Genomic DNA, 19,789 nt, shown 5'->3' with positions numbered 1-19,789 from the left:
ACAAAACGTGGCAGGAATTGTTCCGGGTCCAGCAGCGGATCTGAGGCCTGCAGGAGGACCGCAGGAAGACGAGACTGCTAAGGGAGGGGAAACAACCCCTAGTCCTTGTTCTTCCCAGGGGGCACGTCAGGACTGTGCCAGGCCAACAATACGACAGCCTCTGGGCACAGGGCCCTGGCGGCAGGATTTTATAAAGTTCCTGACATGACTCCATGATGCAATGGCGGCTAAATAACACTGGTTTCCGGTACAGAAGAGGCTTGTGATGAACAAGGAGAGAGAGTAACACGAAGGCTTAATGTTTACACTGACGTAAGCCGGCATACACTAACGAATTATTAAGTTAAGAATGCTTTACAATTATTTTTATTAGGAACTGTTAATCAATTTAAATGCATTAGAACAAGGTAAAGGGCCCCCAGCTGAGTCACCGAAGCACAAATGCTTGCTACTGGCAAAACATGCATAAGCACACGCACTCTAGAGGTGCCACAGCGCAGCGCTGGTTCGCGGCAGCCCTGCTCAGGAGCACACTGCGACCACAGAAATGGAATAGAGAATTCTAAACCACCTTCCAACCCGTCCACTCCAAACCCCTCTTTCACAGAGCCAAATGAAGCCTAAAACGGTCGAATTTCCCATGGTCCCAGAGTTGCCTGAAGACCACCGGATTACTTTAGCCCCATGGCCCTTCCATCCCATAGTGCGACCGTGAGAAGTTAAAATCTTCTAGGCAGTTTCTCACGGAGCCGTCAGCACTTCACAGGAGGACAGGCCAGCGTAGACGTGTCCGGGATGCTGCTGCGGGTCAAATGCCAGGGTGCAGCCTCTGGTGCTTGTGGAGCGCGGCGCGGTCCCGGAAGGGCTTCTCCCCGGCAGGAGCCCTGTGGTGCTGGCCAGGGTGCGCGCTGGGGCCCGCGGCCTTCCTGCACTCGCAGGGCTGCGGCTTGGCCCCCGAGTGCGCGCTCTGGTGCTCGGCCAGGTGCGTGCTGCGGCTGAAGGCCTTGTCACACTCGCCGCACTTATAGGGCTTCTCCCCCGTGTGGATCCGCTGGTGCTGAGTCAGGTGCGAGCTCTGGCTGAAAGCCTTGTCACACTTACTGCACTGGTAGGGCTTTTCTTCCGTGTGAGTCTTCTGATGCTGGGCGAGCGAGGAGCAGTGCCGGAAGGCTTTGCCACACTCGGCGCATGCGTACGGCTTCGCTCCCGTGTGGATGCGCTTGTGCTGCGTGAGGTGGATGTTCTGGTTGAAGGCTCTCCCACACTCGGTGCACTTGTATGGCCTCTCTCCCGTGTGGATCTTCCTGTGCTGAATCAGAGACGAGCCGTAGCTGAAGGTCTTCCCACACTCGTGACACTGATAGGGCTTCTCGCCAGTGTGAATCCTCTCGTGTTTGGCCAGAGATGAGCTCCGGATAAAGGCTTTCCCGCACTCCTTACATTCGTAGGCTTTCTCCTGGCTGTGCGTCTTCTGGTGCTGGTTCAGGTTGGAGAGATAACTGAAGGCCTTCCCGCACTCGCCGCACTCGAAGGGCTTCTCCCTGGTGTGGATCCGCCGGTGCTGCGTCAGCGACGAGCAGTAGCTGAAGGCCTTGCCGCACTCGGCGCACTTGTACGGCTTCTCGCCGGTGTGGATCTTCAGGTGCTGAGCGAGCGACGACCAGTAGCTGAAGGCCTTGCCGCACTCGGCGCAGTCGTACGGCTTCTCGCCGGTGTGCGTCTTCTGATGCTGCGTGAGGTTGGAGTGCTGGCTGAAGGCCTTCCCGCACTCGTTGCACTCGTAGGGCTTTTCGCCCGTATGAATCATATGGTGGCGAATGAACGTCGAGGGCCCGTTGAAGGCCTTCCCGCATTCATTGCATTTGTAGGTCTTCTCTCCAGTGTGGATTTTTTGATGCTGAGTGAGGTGCGTGCTCCTGGTGAAGGTTTTGTCACATTCGTCACATTTAAAAGGCTTCTCTCCCGTGTGGATTTTCTGATGTTCCATGAAGTGGCCTCTCTGGCTAAAGGCTTTTCCACACACATTGCACGTGTACGGCTTCTCCCCAGTGTGGATTCTCTGGTGCTGCACAAGATGGGTCCTCTGACTGAAGGCTTTCCCACACTCGTCACACTTGTAGGGTTTTTCTCCAGTGTGGATTCTCTGATGTTGAGTCAGAGATGGACCCTCAATGAAGCCTTTTCCACACTGGTCACATTTGTAGGGTTTGTCTCCAGTGTGAATTCTCTGATGGTTGATGAGGTTTTCACTCCGGCTGAAGGCTTTCTCACACTCGTTGCATTTGTACGGCTTCTCCCCAGTGTGCGTCCTCTGGTGGCGAATGAGCGCCGAGCAGTAGCTGAAGGCTTTCCCACATTCATTGCACTTACAGGACTTCTCTTTTCTGACTGGGTTTCCGTTCTGCTTGCGGCTCGTCTTGGTGGCGGTCTCCACCGATGTTTCCTGTGGGCCCAGGTTTGAGCTCACACTGAGGCTTCTTTCAGCGTCCTTACTCACGGGGCCTCTCTCCCAAGGGGGTACTGTCTTTTCGGTCATTTTTCTTTCTCCCGGCAGCACCTGTTGGAGAGCCTGGCGCTTCCCCCGGCCGCCGTCGTACCCCCAGTGCGCTGATGAGTCAGAGCCACACGGGTCCTCCCTCCTGTCGTTTTCCGCCACTGCCCCCTGACACGGACTTGCTTCAGACATGTCCAGCTCTGGGACCATGCGGCTCTTTTCCAGTCTGGTGTCCCGGTCTGAAAGAAAAAGAAAATGTCTATATTCTCTAAACAGAAGGGGTAAAAATGACTTCTGTGGAGGGAACGACCTAATGAAGCTAAAAATAAGGCCCTTAGGAAGTCCTGAGGATTTTCAAGTGCAGCCTTATTATTTGAGAACTTTGGAAAGAGCTAAGGATAATGATAAATAAAATACGACAGTGGCGGGAGACTGTCTAAGAGCCAGTAAGGAAACTCCTTTGAGGTCACAGTGCAGTAAGAAGAGGCCACCGAGCTGGCCAAGAGGAGATGCTGACGGGCTCATGGAGGCACCTGACCTGGGCTTCCTTGCCAGTGGACAGCAAACCAAAACTGTAGGCACCAGACCACAAAAAACCAGGTAAGACCTCGATTTTCAGCCTGGAACACGATCTAGTCCGTCTCTGCCAGGACGGGAAGTTGTAAACAGAGGAACTACTTCAAGGGAGGCAGATGACAAGTTCAAGTCTAGGCATTTTGAGAATGAGAAAGAGTGGTGTGGGCTAGACAGTAGTGGTGTTTGTGGGGGCAGAAGATGCCAAGAGCAAAATAATCCAGAAGCTCAAGGAACTGGCAGGAAAGCTGGCTCCCGGGAATACGAGAGCAAGGGGAGCAGGAATGTTTCAGGGGATGGGCCAATAAACGACAAGGAAAGTCGAATGTGTAAGAATCTACACTGAGCGCAATTTATCAGCAAATGAACAAGAGAAGCAGCGACAGACAGGCCCACAAGCAGGAGGCAGAGCGCTGCCCCAGACACACACAGGTGACCACCAAAAGCAGGGTAGTCAGTGCTGGTAGATTCAGGGAAACAAAAGGCTGTGGTTAAAACATTTCTTTGGTTCCTTTGACAACAGGAGGCTGCGGCAGATCCCCAGGAACCCTGAGAACCCCGTGCTGCCAGCCTGGTCACGGTCACAGTCACCATCTCCGCTAGCCCACGCCGTGATGCGGGGACCCAGAGCGGCTCCCACTCCCTCCATCCTGGTCATCCTGGGGAACGGCGCAGCAGACTCCTGACACAGCCCGGCCCCGGCAGGGACAAGAAGGTCCATGTGACCCAGCTCTTGGCCAAAGTTCCATGTAAGAAATGGCTGTTTTCCTTAACAGAATGGCATCTAGAAAGATCTGTGGACAGCAGATGCCCACAAGGAATGGCTCCTGGAAGAACTTCCGGTGAGGGAGATGGAGACCACAGTGTCGGATGCCGTTCAAGGGGGAGCGGGGGGCGGGATGGCTCGTGTCCAGCCCTGGAGCTCCAGGGGAGACCATGACCGACATTCCCCACGTTGTCACATCTGCACCGTAACCAACAGAATTACCGCAATATCAGTGGGGGGGCAAAACATGAGGGACTGGTTAGCTGCGCCTTTCTGTAAAAGTAAACTTTTTACAGAGAGAAAAACTGCCAGGTCCACAGTGCAGAGGAGGGCGGGGCCAATGGTCAGCGTACCAGGCTTCCATCATTTGGTCACATCAGGAATAAGAGTAAACCAAAGCATGGAGCCAAATACTTGGGGTGACTGTCCTCTGCCTACGGACCAGGTCCCTGGAACCATCCACATGAGCTACGCAACACAGGTATCCAGTACTAGTATTACCTACATACATCTTTTTTGTAATGACTAAAGCATTTTGTGAAACGTCTAGGATTTTTCAATACATGTTTAGATAAAAAGCAACTCTGAAATACGTAAGTTGGGATTTTTAAAAACTTAATTTTTAATTTGTAACAAAACTTGACAATTTGTTTTTTCCAAAAGTTAACAAAGTGAAAGCATGACTTAATAAGAGCTCTTTTGTTTTTAAATCACTTTTCTAATTTGTGTTCCTGAAAATTTTTTTTTTTTTGAGAATGTATGCAGGTGAGCAGGGGAGGGGAAAAGAGAGAGAATCCCAAGCAGGCTTCACAGTGTCAGCAGAGAGCTCAATGAGGGCTCGAACTCATGAAGCATGAGATCATACCAAGCGGCAGACGGTCAATGGCCTGAGCCACCCGGGCACCCTGAAGAGAAAGACGTGTACAGTATGGAAAGGGTTCGTGGTTGGGAGGGTGAGGGTTTGAGGAAGAATGTTACATCCTATGCAACCCTGATGGAAATGCAGAATGCCCAACTCCATATTTAAAAAATCTGGTTTTCCAGCACGAAACCTGCTAAAATTTTAGATGCTCCAACACCTCCCAAACTGGAGTACTTTTTTCTCCCCATGAATGAACTCCTGCCCCCGGTCACTGACACTGGAGCTCTGTCCCTTACCCCCGTCTGTGTATCTTTCCAGAGTCAGCTCTCCGGGGAAGTGTCTCCGTGCAGCTGGGAACTCATGGTTTACAAGGAAGTTATTCACAATTTCAAGGATCGTCTGAATCGTAGGATTGGAAGCGTGAGGAATAAAACTGAAACTGCAGTTACGGACTCACTAGTGCAGAGCTTGGCTGGGAAAGTAAGGCCACAGGCTGCATGTTGCCGAAAGGATGAACAGTGTTGAGTAAAGTATTCAGAAATCTAGGTACGCTTTCTGTTTGAAGGTCCTAGTAATAGTCTGTATATCCAAAAGGAAAAAAACCAACAACACTGTAGGGCTGAAAAGTGAGGTAATAATTAAGAGACCAGAGTCCCAAAGGAGGTGGGAAAAGACAGACTCCTGGTCAAGGGGCTGCCTTAGAGCAGAGCAGGAAGGGTACCTCCTGGGAGAGGAACAGAACTCCCACAGATGTTGAAGACCCAGCGTTCTCACAAAGCCCGAGAGTCCATTCGAGCCCCACGTCGGGCTCTGTACTGACCACGCAGAGCCTGGAGCCTGCTTCAGATTCTGTGTCCCTTTCTGGCTCTGCCCCTCCCTCTCAAGAATAAACATTAAAAAATTAAAAACAAAAAACCCAAAAACCCAGGAGTCCAGATGGAGTCTCGTTTCGCCACAGGAGATGCTGTAAGAAAACCTGACCCATCTAGACTCCGGACATAAGGCCCTCCTGTTGGGCTAATGGCTGGAAGTGACGATGCTGTTCCACCGCGTGCCGCTACTTACCCCCACGGGCAGCTCCCGGAACGCCGGGCTCCACCACCCATGGCTCCGTCCCTTGCTCTAAATGGGAAATCACGTCAGGTTTGGAGACTTGGAGTCCTGCTCATGGGGGAAAGAGAGGCGCAGTGAGAGCTCTGCGGGACAAATCGATGGCTCAGCATAGCGCATAAAGCTGGTATGAATTCCCAGACGTGGCTGACCTTGGAAACTGATGTGGGTTCGGAAAAATTACTAGTTCGTACTTCTACTTGCTAGGAGAGTAGAAACCTTTTCAAAACCTTTCAAAATTTAGGAATCTTTGGTTCCTTCACTTCGAGGCAAAAACTCACCCAAGCACGAGAGCCCCTCCCTCCACACCCGCAGACACAAACTCAGAGAAACCCTTACCTATAGAGACGAGGTGTGTGTAATTCTCCAGCGTCACATCTCTGAACAAATCTCTCTGTCCAGGGTCCAGCTGTTTCCACTCCTCCTGGGTAAAATCCACAATCACATCCTTGAAGGTCACGGATTCCTGAAACACCAAACATATTTCTCCTCAGCCATAACACATTTACCTAGGGAAGGGGTAAAGTTGACAATATTGAGAGTAAGGTGAGAGTTATGGGGCTATCTGGAAAAGGCCTTTGAGATTTCTTCCTTGTGAAATGAATATAAAAACAGTACCTCGTTCACAGGCTTACTGTGAGATCTAAATAAGAAACGTGAACATGACATGCTTAATTTAGGGTCTGGCACACAATTAGTGGTAAGTCAGTGTTGGCCACTGTTGGAGTGCATCATCATCACCTCTGTGTTCTAAGACCTATCAAGTGTTAATAATACACCTACTAATAGAAGTGGTTTACTACTTGGAATGTTCAAGAATAACCAAAAATGTCTCAAGAATTTGCAGAGGAGCCTTCCCTACCACATTCAAAGTATACCATGATATACCAAAACCTACCCAAAGATGAAGATAAATTAAAACAGAGTAAGGGATAAAACTGAATGTAGCAAAATAGTCAAAAAACAGACCCATGGTTATAAGAACTGAATATATGGAATAAGCAACTGTGAAATTAGTTTGAAAAAGCTGAATTAGTCACTAAATGGTGTCAAAGCAAATGACTGTCTAGAGAAAAAAAATTAAGGTAAGTTTCTTCATGGTGTAAGGATGCAGGTCCGATTCAGCCTTCCCCTGTACTTAAAGGGGAAGGCGCCAGCTTCTCCATATGAAAGGGCACACATTGAGGTCTTTCTAGGGGCGGGCCTAGTCATGCCCTAGTAAGGGTCCTGGGCCCACTCTGATTGGTCAATAATCTAAATGTTGTAATTGGCTCCCACAACTGCCAGTTTTGATGGGGGGGTAGGGATTGGAGGGCCGAGCCTGTGTCATCATTTCCTATAACTCCCCCTCCCAAACTCATAAAAGCCCTACCCCGCCTTTGTTCGGGGCTCTCTCCACGTGGCCAGCGAGTTGGTGGAGTCTGTGAGCCCGAGCTTAAGCCCATAATAAAGCCCTTTGTTTTTGCAGGTGTGACTCAGTCTCCCTGGTAGTCTCTGGTCTTTTTTGGGGGGCGATATTATAAACGGGCATAACAATGGCACACAAATATTTCTGTTGGCAGTCAAAATCCAATCTTAAAGAAAAAGCAAAAATAGAATAAGTATCTGATAGAGTGTATAACCTTGAAATGTAGAAAGCAAAAATCCTAAGAGACTGACACATATCACCACATAAATATGTAAAACTTCTCAAACCATAAAATTTGGCAATATTCTGAGGTCTGACAAATAGCAAAAAAAAAAAAAAAAAATGAACCCACAACAACAACAAACAAACAAAAAGAGGCCAACAACCCAAACAAGCAATTCACTGAAGAGTGCCGGAAACAGCGCCCCAGGCCCGGCTCCCAGAAGCACGCATGCGCAGTGGCAGGGACATGGCGGTGTAGCTGCCCCACCGGCCGTAGGGATCCGTCACAACTTTAAATGCACGCATCACTGAATCCAGTGTTCTCGCGTGTAGGCATTTACTCTCCAGAAACGCCTCAGATGCAAAGACGTATGCACAAGTCTCCTCGCAACGCTGTGGAGGGAAGAAGTGAACCTCGATGCCCGTTGCTAGGCCGGTGATTACAGAACGTCAGGCGGATCCGCACAAATGCACTGGAAGTGGACATGTGTAAGCGAAGTAGCTCTATATGCGCTCATTAGGAAATTACGTGCGATACGGAGGTCAGTATATATGGCCTGATCCTCGTTTTATTTTTATGAATAGGAAGGTTATATGCAAATGACCAGAAAAAAACCTGGAAGACACCAGCAAATATGGTTGGTGGTGCTGTGCAACTTGGAGCAGTACGGAGACTCCTACTCTTTATTCTGTATTTAAAACTGGGTGAGTTAATTTTGCTTTAAAATTGGTAAATCAACTACTGAGATGCCTGCTTCTAACCACGGCGGGGCGACTGGACTGGCTGTCCCGGAGCAAGTCACCACACACCCCGACGGTAAGGCCCGGACACACACACTTGCGCTTGAACAGCAGGCAGGACAGAGCCAGGGGAGACGGTAGCAGGAGCCCCACACCCGCCTCCCCACTCGCTCCTGGAGCAGGAGGCTGAGCCCTTCACCCACAGGGTCTCCCAGGGACAGAGCTGCAGGGGGAGGAGCCTAGAAGTGGTGGCGGCAGCACTGTCCCCTTGGGCAGCTCCCGCGGTGACAGAGCCAGAGCAGAGACAGGCACAACCGGCTCCCACACACTTCCTTCCAGCACATTCCAGGGGCGAGGAAAGTTGTCCTGCGAGCACAGACTAACAGCAGCGGCTGTGGACTGTTCAGTCCTTGCTAAGCTACAGGGGCCCTTGAACGAGCTCTCAAAGCGAATACTCCGTAGTCACCGACAGTGGATGTTACCACCTGCCTGGGCGCCGCGTCCCAGACCTGTCCCCACGGGCACCCACGCGGCGCCCACCCCGCAGCTCAGGACTCCAGCAGGCGGCCCGGGTCGCAGCAGAGGCCCGTCTCACCTGTCTGGGCACTGCAGCCGCAAAGCAAGTGCCTCTGCGTCACCATCACAGGGGGACCTGGAAGCCGGTAGCCGAGGTCTCTGGACTCCACCTGTGATCCTTTTCCTCCTGTATCCTTTGCAGTAATCATTTTTAGCCCTAGGTCTTGTTGGGTGAGTCATTCAGGCAAATCACTGAATTAAGGGGTGGTCATGGGACCCCCAAAAATGGTCCCAGAGTAAGGCTTCAGAAAGTTTGTGGTTCAAAAACAAACCACAAGGGCACCTAGGTGGCTCCATCGCTTAGGTTCAGCATCTGACTCTGGCTCAGGTCATGACCTCATGGTTTGTGAGTTCAAGCCCTGCATCAGGCTCTGTGCTGACAGCTCAGAGCCTGGAGCCTGCTTCAGATTCTGTGTCTCCTTCTCGCTCTGCCCCAAAGATAAATTAAAAAACTTAATCTCATCTGGACCACTTGATCTTAACAACTGGATTGACATTCCTGCAGGAAGTAACCAAAACGCTCCAGACAAAACACGTAAAGCAACAGTTTCCAAGGCAATGAACCTCCTACAGCAAAGGACAAAAATCCCCAAGAATCAGTACAGCTGTGACATGTGGTGGCCACAGCTGCCCCCGCTTCCTGCCTTCGGAGTCCGTGGGACAGAGGACCAACCGCAGAGCAGACAGCGAGCAACGGAGAAGCCGGGAGAACCTCAGAGGCCCCCGCGCAAGCTTCCAGCAAGTACCCATCTGTGTGTGGCTGCGAAGAGCCCACCAGAGGCAGGGAGGAATCGCCCAGTGCCGACGTTCAAAACAGGCTGGAAAACAGCCTCCATTCCCGTCATCAGTCAAACTGGAAAATTCCAGAGCTCATGGGACACTGGGCAAAAAACTCTGGAAGGTCGGTCCTCGAGACTGGAAATAAGTGACCTTAGGCTATACCCTGTTCTGGGTCACCTACCAGGCCTCAAAAGCAAGATCTGAAAGTACACTGTTTCAGGTACCTTAGCTATATCCCAGATTATGGCTCAAGGATATTTTGTAGGAACACAAAAGTATGCAGAACCCAACAAAGTTCAACCAGAGACTGCAATCTGAGATCATCAGGTATGCAGAGAAGCAGGAAAACACAGCCTCTAATGAGGAAAATAATCAGTTAAAGCCAACCCAGAACTAAAAGAGAAGCTAGAACCAACAGATGAGAACATAAAAATTATTCTGATCATATTCCATATGTTCAAAAAGCTAATAGAGACATGAGAGACTTTTTTCAAATAGACCTAAAAGGAACGTCTAGGGCTAAAAATAAGAATGTTTAGAGATGAAAAAAACCACTGAATAGCATTCAGTAGCAGATTAGACATGAAGAAAAGATGAATAAATTCAAAGACAAGTAGATAGAAAATATCAAAAGTGAAACAGGGAAAAAAACTTAAAAAAGAGACAGGATCAGGGAGCTCCCATTATGTGTGCAGCTGGAGTTCCTGAAAAAAGAAAAAGAGGGAAGAGGAGCAGAAAATACATTTGAAGAAATAAATTTTTTTCTAAATGACAAAAATTGTAAACCCACAAATGGAAGAAACTCCATAAACTCCAAGCGTAAGAGACAGAAGGAAATCTACACTGAGGCACATCTGAATCAAATAGCTCAAACCCAGTGATGGAGAACACCCTGGAAAACAGGGCACGTGAATAAATATAAAGGAACAAAGACAAGAAGCACAGTAACCTTCTTGTTGGAAGCAATGCACTCAAGGAGCAAATGGAGCAGCAGCAACAGTGTAGAAAAGACTAACCAGGGTACAGAGGACAAAACTGTCAAGGAGCCTGAAGAACAAAGGCAAAGTGAAGACTTCACACACAGACTTGGCAGAATTCCAGAGCTGCGCCTGCCCTGTGAGAACGCATGAGCCCTTCATGTGGGGAAAAGACACCAGATGAAAGTAAGGGCCTACACCAAGGATCCTCAACCTTGTCGTGACTGATGTTTTGGAGCAAATCATTCTTGTAAATAATCGGGGGCGGGGGGGGGGGGGATGCATTGCTGGCATGCCAACAGCACTTCCCACCAAGTTGGGAGAACCAAAATGTCGCCTAACGTTTCCGAATGTCCCAGGGTCAAAATCACCCTAATTGTGAATCATTGATGTACATCATAATGGAAAAAAACACCAGAAATAGTAATTGTGTGGATAAATATATATAACCTTTTCTTATTATTTTTCACAGCTCTTTAAAAGATAATTGCTTAAACAAAAATAACAAGTATTGTGGGGTGTAAAACATGTGACTGGGGGTGCGCCTGGGTGGCTCAGTCGGTTACGTGTCCAACTCTTGGTTTTGGCTCAGGTCCTGATCTCATGGTTCATGAGTTCCATCCTTGAATCCGGTTCTGCACTGACAGAGTGGAGCCTCCTCGGGGTTCTCTCTCCCTCTCTCTGTGCCCATCCCAGCTCATGCTCTCTCGCTCCCTCTCAAAAATAAACAAACATTTAAAAAATATTAAGAAAAAATAAAATTTCTTAAAAAACAAATATGTGGCAACGACTGCCTTACAAACCAGGAGGAGTGGGCTAGCAGTGCACTGCTGGAAGGTTCTCACTCCCGAGAGTAACTGGCAGCCGATGTGTATACCTTAAGCAATAGATAAAATAACCAAGGGTTATGGCTAGTAGCTAGTGACAAAAACACACTGGAGTCCTAAGCAATATTCAGCTTCCAGAAGAAGGTACGAAGACAGGAAAAGGGAACGGAGGCGGTACAAATAGGAAACGAAAGCTAGACGACAGACTTACACTAATCCTATCACCAATCACATTAAGTGAAAATATCACATTAGATGTAAAATCACATTAAATAAATAGTCTAAACACCCCAGTGAAAGGGCAGATTGCCTGACTGGACTGAAAAAAGCAAAACCCAATGAACTACATGTTGCCGATAAGTAACTCACTTTGAATATAAAGACACAAATAAATTAAAAGCAAAAGGATGAAAAAAGATATACTATGCTGACACTAATCCAATATCAAAGTTTTGAGGCAAACAATATGACCAGGCCAAAAACATAACAAGTGCGCTTGTCACTGACAAAGAAGGTTAGGTGATTAAGAGGACATTACAGTCCCTGAGGTTTAGGCACGAAGGGCAGCTTCACAATGCATGACGGAAAAGCTGATGAAATTGCAAGGAGAATGAGACAAATCGATAGAATTACATTCCCAAATTTCAATATCTCTAGCACAACATTTGATAAAAACACGTAGACAGAAAATCAGTAAGGATATAAGACACTTGAGGGGTGTCTGAGTGGCTCAGTCGGTTAAGCACCTGACTTTGGGTCAGGTCATGATCTTGCCATCCAGGAGCTCGAACCCCACCTCAGCTCTGTGCTGACAGCTCAGAGCCTGGAACCTGCTTTGAATTCTGTGTCTCCCCCTCTCTCTGCCCCTCTCTTCCTCGCACTCTGTCTCTCTCAAAAATAAAACAAACACTTGAACAACAGTCAACTTGACCTCCATAACACCTGTGGCATACGGAATAGTGGCTCTCCACATCCTACTCCTTGAAACCTCTGAAATTACTATCTACGACAAGAGACACGGCAGATGTGATCCTGGGGAAGCTGTCCCAGATTGCAGGCGCGGGTCCACGGTACTCAAGAGTCCTCATGAGAGGGAGGCAAGAAGGTCACAGGCAGAGTGGGAGACGTGAAGATGGGAAACAGTCAGAGTTGGGGAGAGATCTTCAGATGGAGGAAGGGGACACAAGCCAAAGAATGCAGGCGCCTCTAGAAGCTGGACGAAGGGAAGGACCAGATTCTGCCCGAGAGCCTTCTGAGGAATGCAGCCCTGCCCGTGACCTCTGTAACTAAGACAGTCAGTATGGTGTTTTAGGCCAGTAAGCTCATAAAAGGAAACAAATACGTTCTTAGAATCCTCTACCCAACAACCTGAAAAAATACACATTCTTCTCAAGTGCTCACTGCTCATTTACCAAGATAGACCATAATGAGGACAAAAGAAGTCTCAGATTCAGAAAGATTCAGTCATGCAAAGAATGTTCTCTGGTTGGGTATCTTCACCATCTCTGATGGTGGTGACGGTTTTGTGAGCAAGCACACATGTATGTCAAAACTTACCAAGTGATCCACTTTCAATATACAAAGTTTATCATCACATCGCACCTCAGTAAAACATCAAGACACACCAGAGTCTGAGTCTGAGCTTGAAGCAGGAAGGACTGGGGTCATTTACCTGATTACACGTGGGGCAGGAAGTGGGGGGAAGAGTCTAAGAAAAAGGAACCCGATTAAAGGAGGGCTTGAGGTTAATTAACCTGGTGGAATAATGGTTACCTTTTTTTCCCTAAATTCTCAGCAACTGGTTTTTCCTAAAACATTATCCTGTCCACCTCCTCTTCAGAAACCACTTAATGGGTCACAACTGGTCTACAGAATAAAGACTTGAACATCTCGTGGAGACATGGAGACTGTGGTATTCCAACTTGTCCAACCATTTGTTTACCATCTGCCCAGTTAAACCAACTCCCACAATTTTTCTGAATCTTATGTAAGACCAGTTAATTCCTACTTGTGAACCTTTTGCTTGAAATCTTCTCTAGACCTAGGGGCGCCTGGGTGGCTCAGTTAATTAAGCATTCAACTCTTGATTTCAGCTCGGGTAATGATCTCATGGTTCCCGAGTTCAAGAACAGAGCCTGCTTGGGATTCTCTCTCTTCGCCCCTCCTCTACTCACTCTCTGTCAAAATAAATAAACAAACATTTAAAAAAATATATCCAAGTGTTACCCATCCTTTGAGAAGTAGCACAAATCCCATCTCCCTTGTGAAACGCTCCTGACCCCTCCAGACCACACTCTTTCTTCATTCTTGATTTTCATGGTACTCATTCAACCTGTTCTGTCCATTCAAGTTAAGGATCAAGTCCTTCGTACCTTGTTGGAGCACGAAAAGGTACGGCAAGAGGCTAAGCGGCAAATGTGTGGGTCAAGCTGGAGAGGCAGAGGTCCACAGGAGGCCACTGGGTAGGTGGGAAACCAGAATGAATTCCCAACATCAGTTTTTAAATGAACATACCCCAGCGCAAAAAAATACACAATCCACTCGAAGGACTAACATGGCATTTCAGGTGATTCCGACTTACGTGAAAACTGGCTGATGAGAGGAGAGAATGGGCCCCCGGGAGAAGGCCGGGCTCCGAGGAGGTCAGATCTGGGGAAGAAGAAACCACAATGAATCCCATCCAAATTAGCTGGTCCCTGCAGTCTTGAAGCCAGATTATCTTCCCATGTGAAAATAGGAACTATTATGCCATTTCCTTTACTTCTCAGAATCCAAAAAAAGAAACCAGATGACTGCTGACTAGGCCCTGGTACCCTGACGGGGAGACTCGGGAGGTAAAGCGTTACTTTCGCAGTTCTGTCCCTAGATGTCTTTCTGCCGCCTTCTCTGCTACATATATCATCTGAATAAAATGTGACTATTTCCAGGGGCACCTGGGTGGCTCGGTCAGTTGAGTGTCTGACTCTGGTTTTTGGCCAGGTCATGATCTTGTGGTTCGTGAGATTGAGGCCTGCATGGGGCTCTGCTCTGCTTGGGATTCTCTTTCTACCTCTTTCTCTCCCTCTCTCGCTTGCTTGCTCTCTCAGAAATATATAAACATGTTCTTTTTTAATTAAAACACAATTACTTCCCAAAGGTCTTCACAGGCCCTATGAAACTCTATTAATGAAAATTAAAAATCACGACAGCATATATTCGTCACACCACCTGCCTGCTAGATTGTCTAAAGATTACATAGACGTGGTCAGAACTAACCTCTGGTGGGAACAGAGCAACTGGAAGTTTTGTACAGTTGCTTGTAAATGTATGGATCACAGAGAAAAACTGGCAGTTATATGTTGAAATTAAACATTTGTTCTATAATTCAGCAATTCCATTCGTGTGCACGCAGCCATGGAGGTGAGGGCTCATGACCACCTGCACACTCGGAGAAGAGTGTTCCAGCAGCTTGACTGATAATATCGCCAAACTGCAAACATCTCAAATATCTTTCTTTCCTTTTTTTAACATTTATTTTTGAAAGACAGAGAGATAGAGCATGAGCAGGGGAAGGTCAGAGAGAGAGAGGGAGACACAGAATCTGAAGTAGGCTCCAGGCTCTGAGCTGTCAGCACAGAGCCTGACGCAGGGCTTGAACTCACGAATCACGAGACCATGACCTGAGCCAAAGTCGGCCACTTAACCGACTGAGACACCCAGGCGCCCCAACCCAAATGTCTTTCAACAGGTGAATGGATAAATAAACCATGATATTTTCATACAATAAAGTATTATTCAACAATATAAAAGAAGGAGCTATCGATATACCAAATAACATGGATGTAGTTCATATATACACACATACATACGTGGATGTAACTCATAATGCTGAGCAAAACAAGCAAACAGAAAAGGATACCTACTGCATAATCTCACTTAAATAGAAAAACAGACCACACTGGTCTATGATAACAGAAGTTAAAACAGTGGTTACCTCTGGAGGGCTAACAACTGGGCAGGAACAAAAGAGAAACTTCTGGGGCATCAGAAACATCCTATACTTTACTGCGCTGGTGATTACACTGGTCTGTGCTACATAAACACAAACCAGGCAATATGCTCTAGATTTGTGCACTTCATCTAACTGATATGTCACCATACAAAACAAACTTTGCCTTTGGGGAGGTCTATTCAGAGTAATAAGCCCAATTCTCAGAAAGCAGAGGAAGCAATAAAAGAAATGATTTATTATTCTAGACTTAAACTTGACCAGTAAGGGAAAACTGATATGTAATAGAAATTTTGAGAAAAAAAATGAAGATGTGATTTTAGAGTTTTTATTTAAACCTTTTTTAATGTTTATCTGAGACAACGAAAGAGTGCACGTGTGTGGGGGAGGGGCAGAGCGAGAGGGAGACACAGCATCGGAAGCAGGGTCCAGGCTCTGAGCCGTCAGCACAGAGTCCGACTCAGGGCTTGAACCCACAAACCCTGAGATCATGACCTGCGCTGAGTTGGACACTCAACTGACTGAGCCACCCAGGCCCCTCAAGAATTTTTAACAGAAGGCAATGTCCACATATGGCCATGTACCCAAAACTTTAGGAAAACAGAAACGAGAAACATTGTAGGTAAGATGCTTTTGGTTTTAAGTAACAGAAGCCCACAGAAGCGGCCAGTGACGCCTGCAGACACCAAGTATGCACTGCGGCAGCCAATGCTCAGGAGGTGTTACAGGTCTTAGGACTACACGGGACATGAAAAGTAACCCTAACTAAACTGTGAAAAATCCCCCCCCAAAAAGAAAAAAAGAAAGCAAATACTTATAATAAAATTACTTTGACAATAATTCTGAGGAACGCAGAATTAAAAAGAACACTTGTAAAAGATATGATAGGCAGAGAATTGAAGAGAAGAAGGACGATGTCATCAACATGGCAGAATAAGAGTTTTCTAGCATCTTCCCTCAAAGAACACAGATTCGGACAACCACCCGTGGAAGGCTCGGAGCGTCTCTGTGGAAGTCCGGGAGCCCAGCAGAGAAGCTGCAGCACGTCCAGGACTGGACGCCCTGAAGATGCAACAGGCAGCTTCGCTTTATCTGGGTCATACCCCACCCGCAAGGTGGTAAAGCTCAGGCCCAAGAGAGACCTTCTAGGCCCTTTATTTCTCTACAAGGGAAAGCGAGACCGTGTGAATATTCAGCTTCCTGCCAGCGAGAACCACTTCCTTCTCACCCAGCCAGACACCGAGTGACTGGGGGGCAGGGAGCAGTTCGGAGAACAGGAGTGGGTGCTCTCGGAGGGAAACGAAGGACCACAGATCCTGCAAGCCACTTCACGGACCCCCAGGAAGCAAACCCGCCAGGGATGCTTCACCTGCAGATCCCCCCAACTAGCCCCAGGGCACCCCCAGTGCCCACATACCTCCCCCACACCCCTGCCCCTGTGGCTGGCTCCCTGTGGACACTCCTGATGGAGGCAAGAGTGAGACTGTGTAGACAGCTGGTGAGCACACACCGAAGCTGGCCTGACGCTGCAGGACTAGGAGAGAGCACTAAGCCCTGAGCACTCAGCACCGCCAAGGAGAGAAAACGGGAGTCTGTCGGCACCCAGCCTGGCTTTGCAGGACTGAGAGAAGGCGTGCAGTTTTAAGAATTCCTCCCCAAAAGGGAATGAGAAGTGTGGGGCACACACAGCCATAGATGGTCAGAGACAGGCTCGGAATCCCTAACAGGGCTGACAGAGGTATTTTTCTCTTAAAACCAGTAAGTACAGGAGAAAGTGACTACCTCTTCAAATGCAAAGACGTAACACCAGATTTCAAGAAACACGAAAGATCAAGAAAACAGGACAACACTGAAGGAACACAATTTTCCTGTAACTAACCCCAAATAAATGGAGATTTGTGACTTACATGAGAAAAAAAAATCAAAATAATTGCTTTAAAGTTGGTTAGTGAGCTAGAAGGAAACACAGAAAAATATTTACGTTAAATTAGGAAAATACATAAAATTAGAAGTTTAACAAATAGAAATCATTAACAAAAAGCAAAGCAAAACAAAACAAATTTTAGAGCCAAAGAACATAATGAATGATATGGAAAATGCAGTGGAAGACACCTATTGCAGACCAGATCACGCAGAGGAGAGAACCTATGAAGTAGAAGGCAGGTCATTTGAAATTATCCATTAAGGGGCACCTGGGCGACTTCATCGGTTAAGCTTCTGACTTTGGGTCAGGTCATGATCTCGTGTTCTGTAAGTTTGAGCCCCACTTCAGGCTCTGTGCTGACCAGAGCCTAGAGCCTGCTTCAGAGTCTGTATCTCCCTCTCTCTGGCCTCCCCCCATCTGTGTCTCTCTCTAAAATAAGTAAACATTGAAATTATCCATTTAGAGGAAGACATAGGAGAAAAAGAATGCCTATAAGAAACAATCTACACATTACTGGAGTTCAAGAAGAATAAAGGGAAAAAGGAACAGAAAAACTTATCTAAAGAAATAATAGCTGGGGTGCCTGGGTGGCTCAGTCAGTTAAGTGTCCAACTTTGGCTCAGGTCATGATCTCACAGTTTGTGCGTTTGAGCCCCGCGTTGGGCTCTGTGCTGACAGCTCAGAGACTGGAGCTGCTTGGGATTCTGTCTCTGCCCCTCCTGTGCTTGCACTGTTTCTCACTGTCTCTCAAAAACAGTAAATAAACGTTAAAAAATCATCAAAAAATAAAGAAATAAAAAATAAGGAAATAATAGCTAAGATTTTCCCAAATCTTGGGAGAGACTAGGACCTCCAAGTTCATGAAGCTTACAGTTCTCCAAATAATTTCAACTGAAAAACATCTTCTCTAAAACACATAATGATAAAATTGGCTACAACCAAAGACAAAGAGAAAACTACAAAAGTAAGAAGAAGGAAAAAAATTGTTCACATTTAAGGGAAGCCCAAGTAAGGCTATTGGCAGATTTCTCAGAAAAAAAAAAAAATGTGCAGCCAGCACAGAGTGGGATAATATATTCAAAAAAAATTTTTTTTACTGTTTTTACTTATTTTAGAGAGAGAGAGAGCATGAACAGAGGAGGGTCAGAGAGAGAGGGAGACACAGAATCTGAAGACAGGCTCCAGGCTGAGCTAGCTGTCAGCACAGAGCCTGATGCGGGGCTCAAACCCACGAACCGTGAGATCATGACCTAAGCCGAAGTCAGACGCTTAACCAACTGAGCCACCCAGGAGCCCCAATATATTCAATGTGCTAAAAGAAAAAAAAAACCCGCAAACCAAGAATATGTTACCCAGCAAAATTGTGCTCCAGAAACGGATAGGTAAAGACGTTTAAATACAACAAAAGGTGAAGGAGCTCATCGCCTCTAGAGTTAACAAAAAATGCTGAAAGGCATCATTCCAGATGACGTGAAAGGATACTAGTAACATGAAACATGAAATTACAAAACCCACTGGTAAAGTTAAGCATACAGTCAAATTCAGAACACTCTAATATTATAATATGGCTGTGTGTTCAACATTTAATTATTGGGTAAAGGTTGAAGGACAAGAATGTTAACTATAGCTAAAACAATTTATTAATAGAAACAAAACATAAAAAGATGTAAACTATGTCATCAAAGACATAAAATAGGAAGGGCAGTAAAAAGGTAGAGTTTTTGTAGGGAATCAAAGTTTAGTTGGTTCTCAGCTTGAAACAGACTGTTTTATCTGTAGGATGTCTTCTGTAAGCCCCAGGATAACCACAGAGCAAAACTTATAATAAACACATAAAAGTTAAAACAAAGGAAATCAAAGCATACCGCTACAGAAAATGATCAACTCATACAGGAAGACAGCCAAAGAGGAAGAAAGGAGCCAGGTATGTACAAAACATCCAAAAACAAAAACTAGTGACATTAGTAGGTCTTCACGTACTAATATTTAAACATAAATGGACTAAATTCTCCAATCGAAAGGAACAGAGTGGCTGAATGAACAAAGAAAAATAAGACCCAACTATACATTGCCTTATAAAAGTCTCACTTCAATTTTAAAGGCACACTAGGCGCAAAGTAAAGGGATGGAAAAAGATAGTCCATCCAAAAGGAAAGCAAGAGAGACAAGAATAGATTTAAAATCACAAATTGTGAAAAGAGATAAAAAGAGCCATTATATACTAATAAAGGGATCAATTCACCAAGAGACTATAATAATTATAACTACATACTAACATCAAAACTCCTAAATCTGTTGAGCAAATACTAACAGATCTCAGGGGAGAAAGAGACAACAATGTATAATAGTAGAAGACCTAAGTACCCCACTTTCAGCAATGAGTAGCTCATCCAGACAGAAAACTAACAAGAAAACACTGGATTTGAACCTATTTTAGCCCAAATGGGCCTAAAAGACATATATAGACCATTTTATCCAACACCATGAGAATACACATTCTTCTTGAGGACACAAGGGGCATTTTCTAGGATAGATTATATG

General features: G+C 46.6%; 1 protein-coding gene and 1 long non-coding RNA gene across 5 annotated transcripts in view; one reads left to right on the top strand and one right to left on the bottom strand.

Moving 5' to 3' along the window:
* Nucleotides 1–338: 338 nt before the first annotated feature.
* Nucleotides 339–19,789, bottom strand: part of ZNF184 (zinc finger protein 184) — a 28,341-nt gene continuing 8,890 nt past the window's right edge. For 3 of the 4 annotated variants that reach the window (XM_029944621.1, XM_029944623.1, XM_029944624.1), the window contains exons 3-6: nucleotides 13,918–13,985; nucleotides 6,145–6,271; nucleotides 5,761–5,856; nucleotides 339–2,733 (exon numbers count right to left, since the gene is read on the bottom strand). In XM_029944621.1, coding sequence (XP_029800481.1) covers nucleotides 809–2,733; nucleotides 5,761–5,856; nucleotides 6,145–6,271; nucleotides 13,918–13,985 — 2,216 coding nt within the window. In that variant the 3' untranslated portion in view covers nucleotides 339–808. The remainder of the gene's footprint in view (nucleotides 2,734–5,760; nucleotides 5,857–6,144; nucleotides 6,272–13,917; nucleotides 13,986–19,789) is intronic. The other variant, XM_029944625.1, reaches the window with a different exon arrangement.
* Nucleotides 4,638–5,240, top strand: LOC115296215. Its single transcript, XR_003910781.1, has 2 exons — nucleotides 4,638–4,759; nucleotides 5,014–5,240. It is a non-coding gene; the product is annotated as an uncharacterized LOC115296215 (long non-coding RNA).

This window comes from Suricata suricatta, chromosome 7, assembly GCF_006229205.1.
Source record: "Suricata suricatta isolate VVHF042 chromosome 7, meerkat_22Aug2017_6uvM2_HiC, whole genome shotgun sequence".
In the NCBI taxonomy this organism is placed as follows: Eukaryota; Metazoa; Chordata; class Mammalia; order Carnivora; family Herpestidae; genus Suricata; species Suricata suricatta.
Note: the sequence above shows the minus strand (reverse complement) of the source record. Positions and strands in the feature narration are given on the sequence as shown.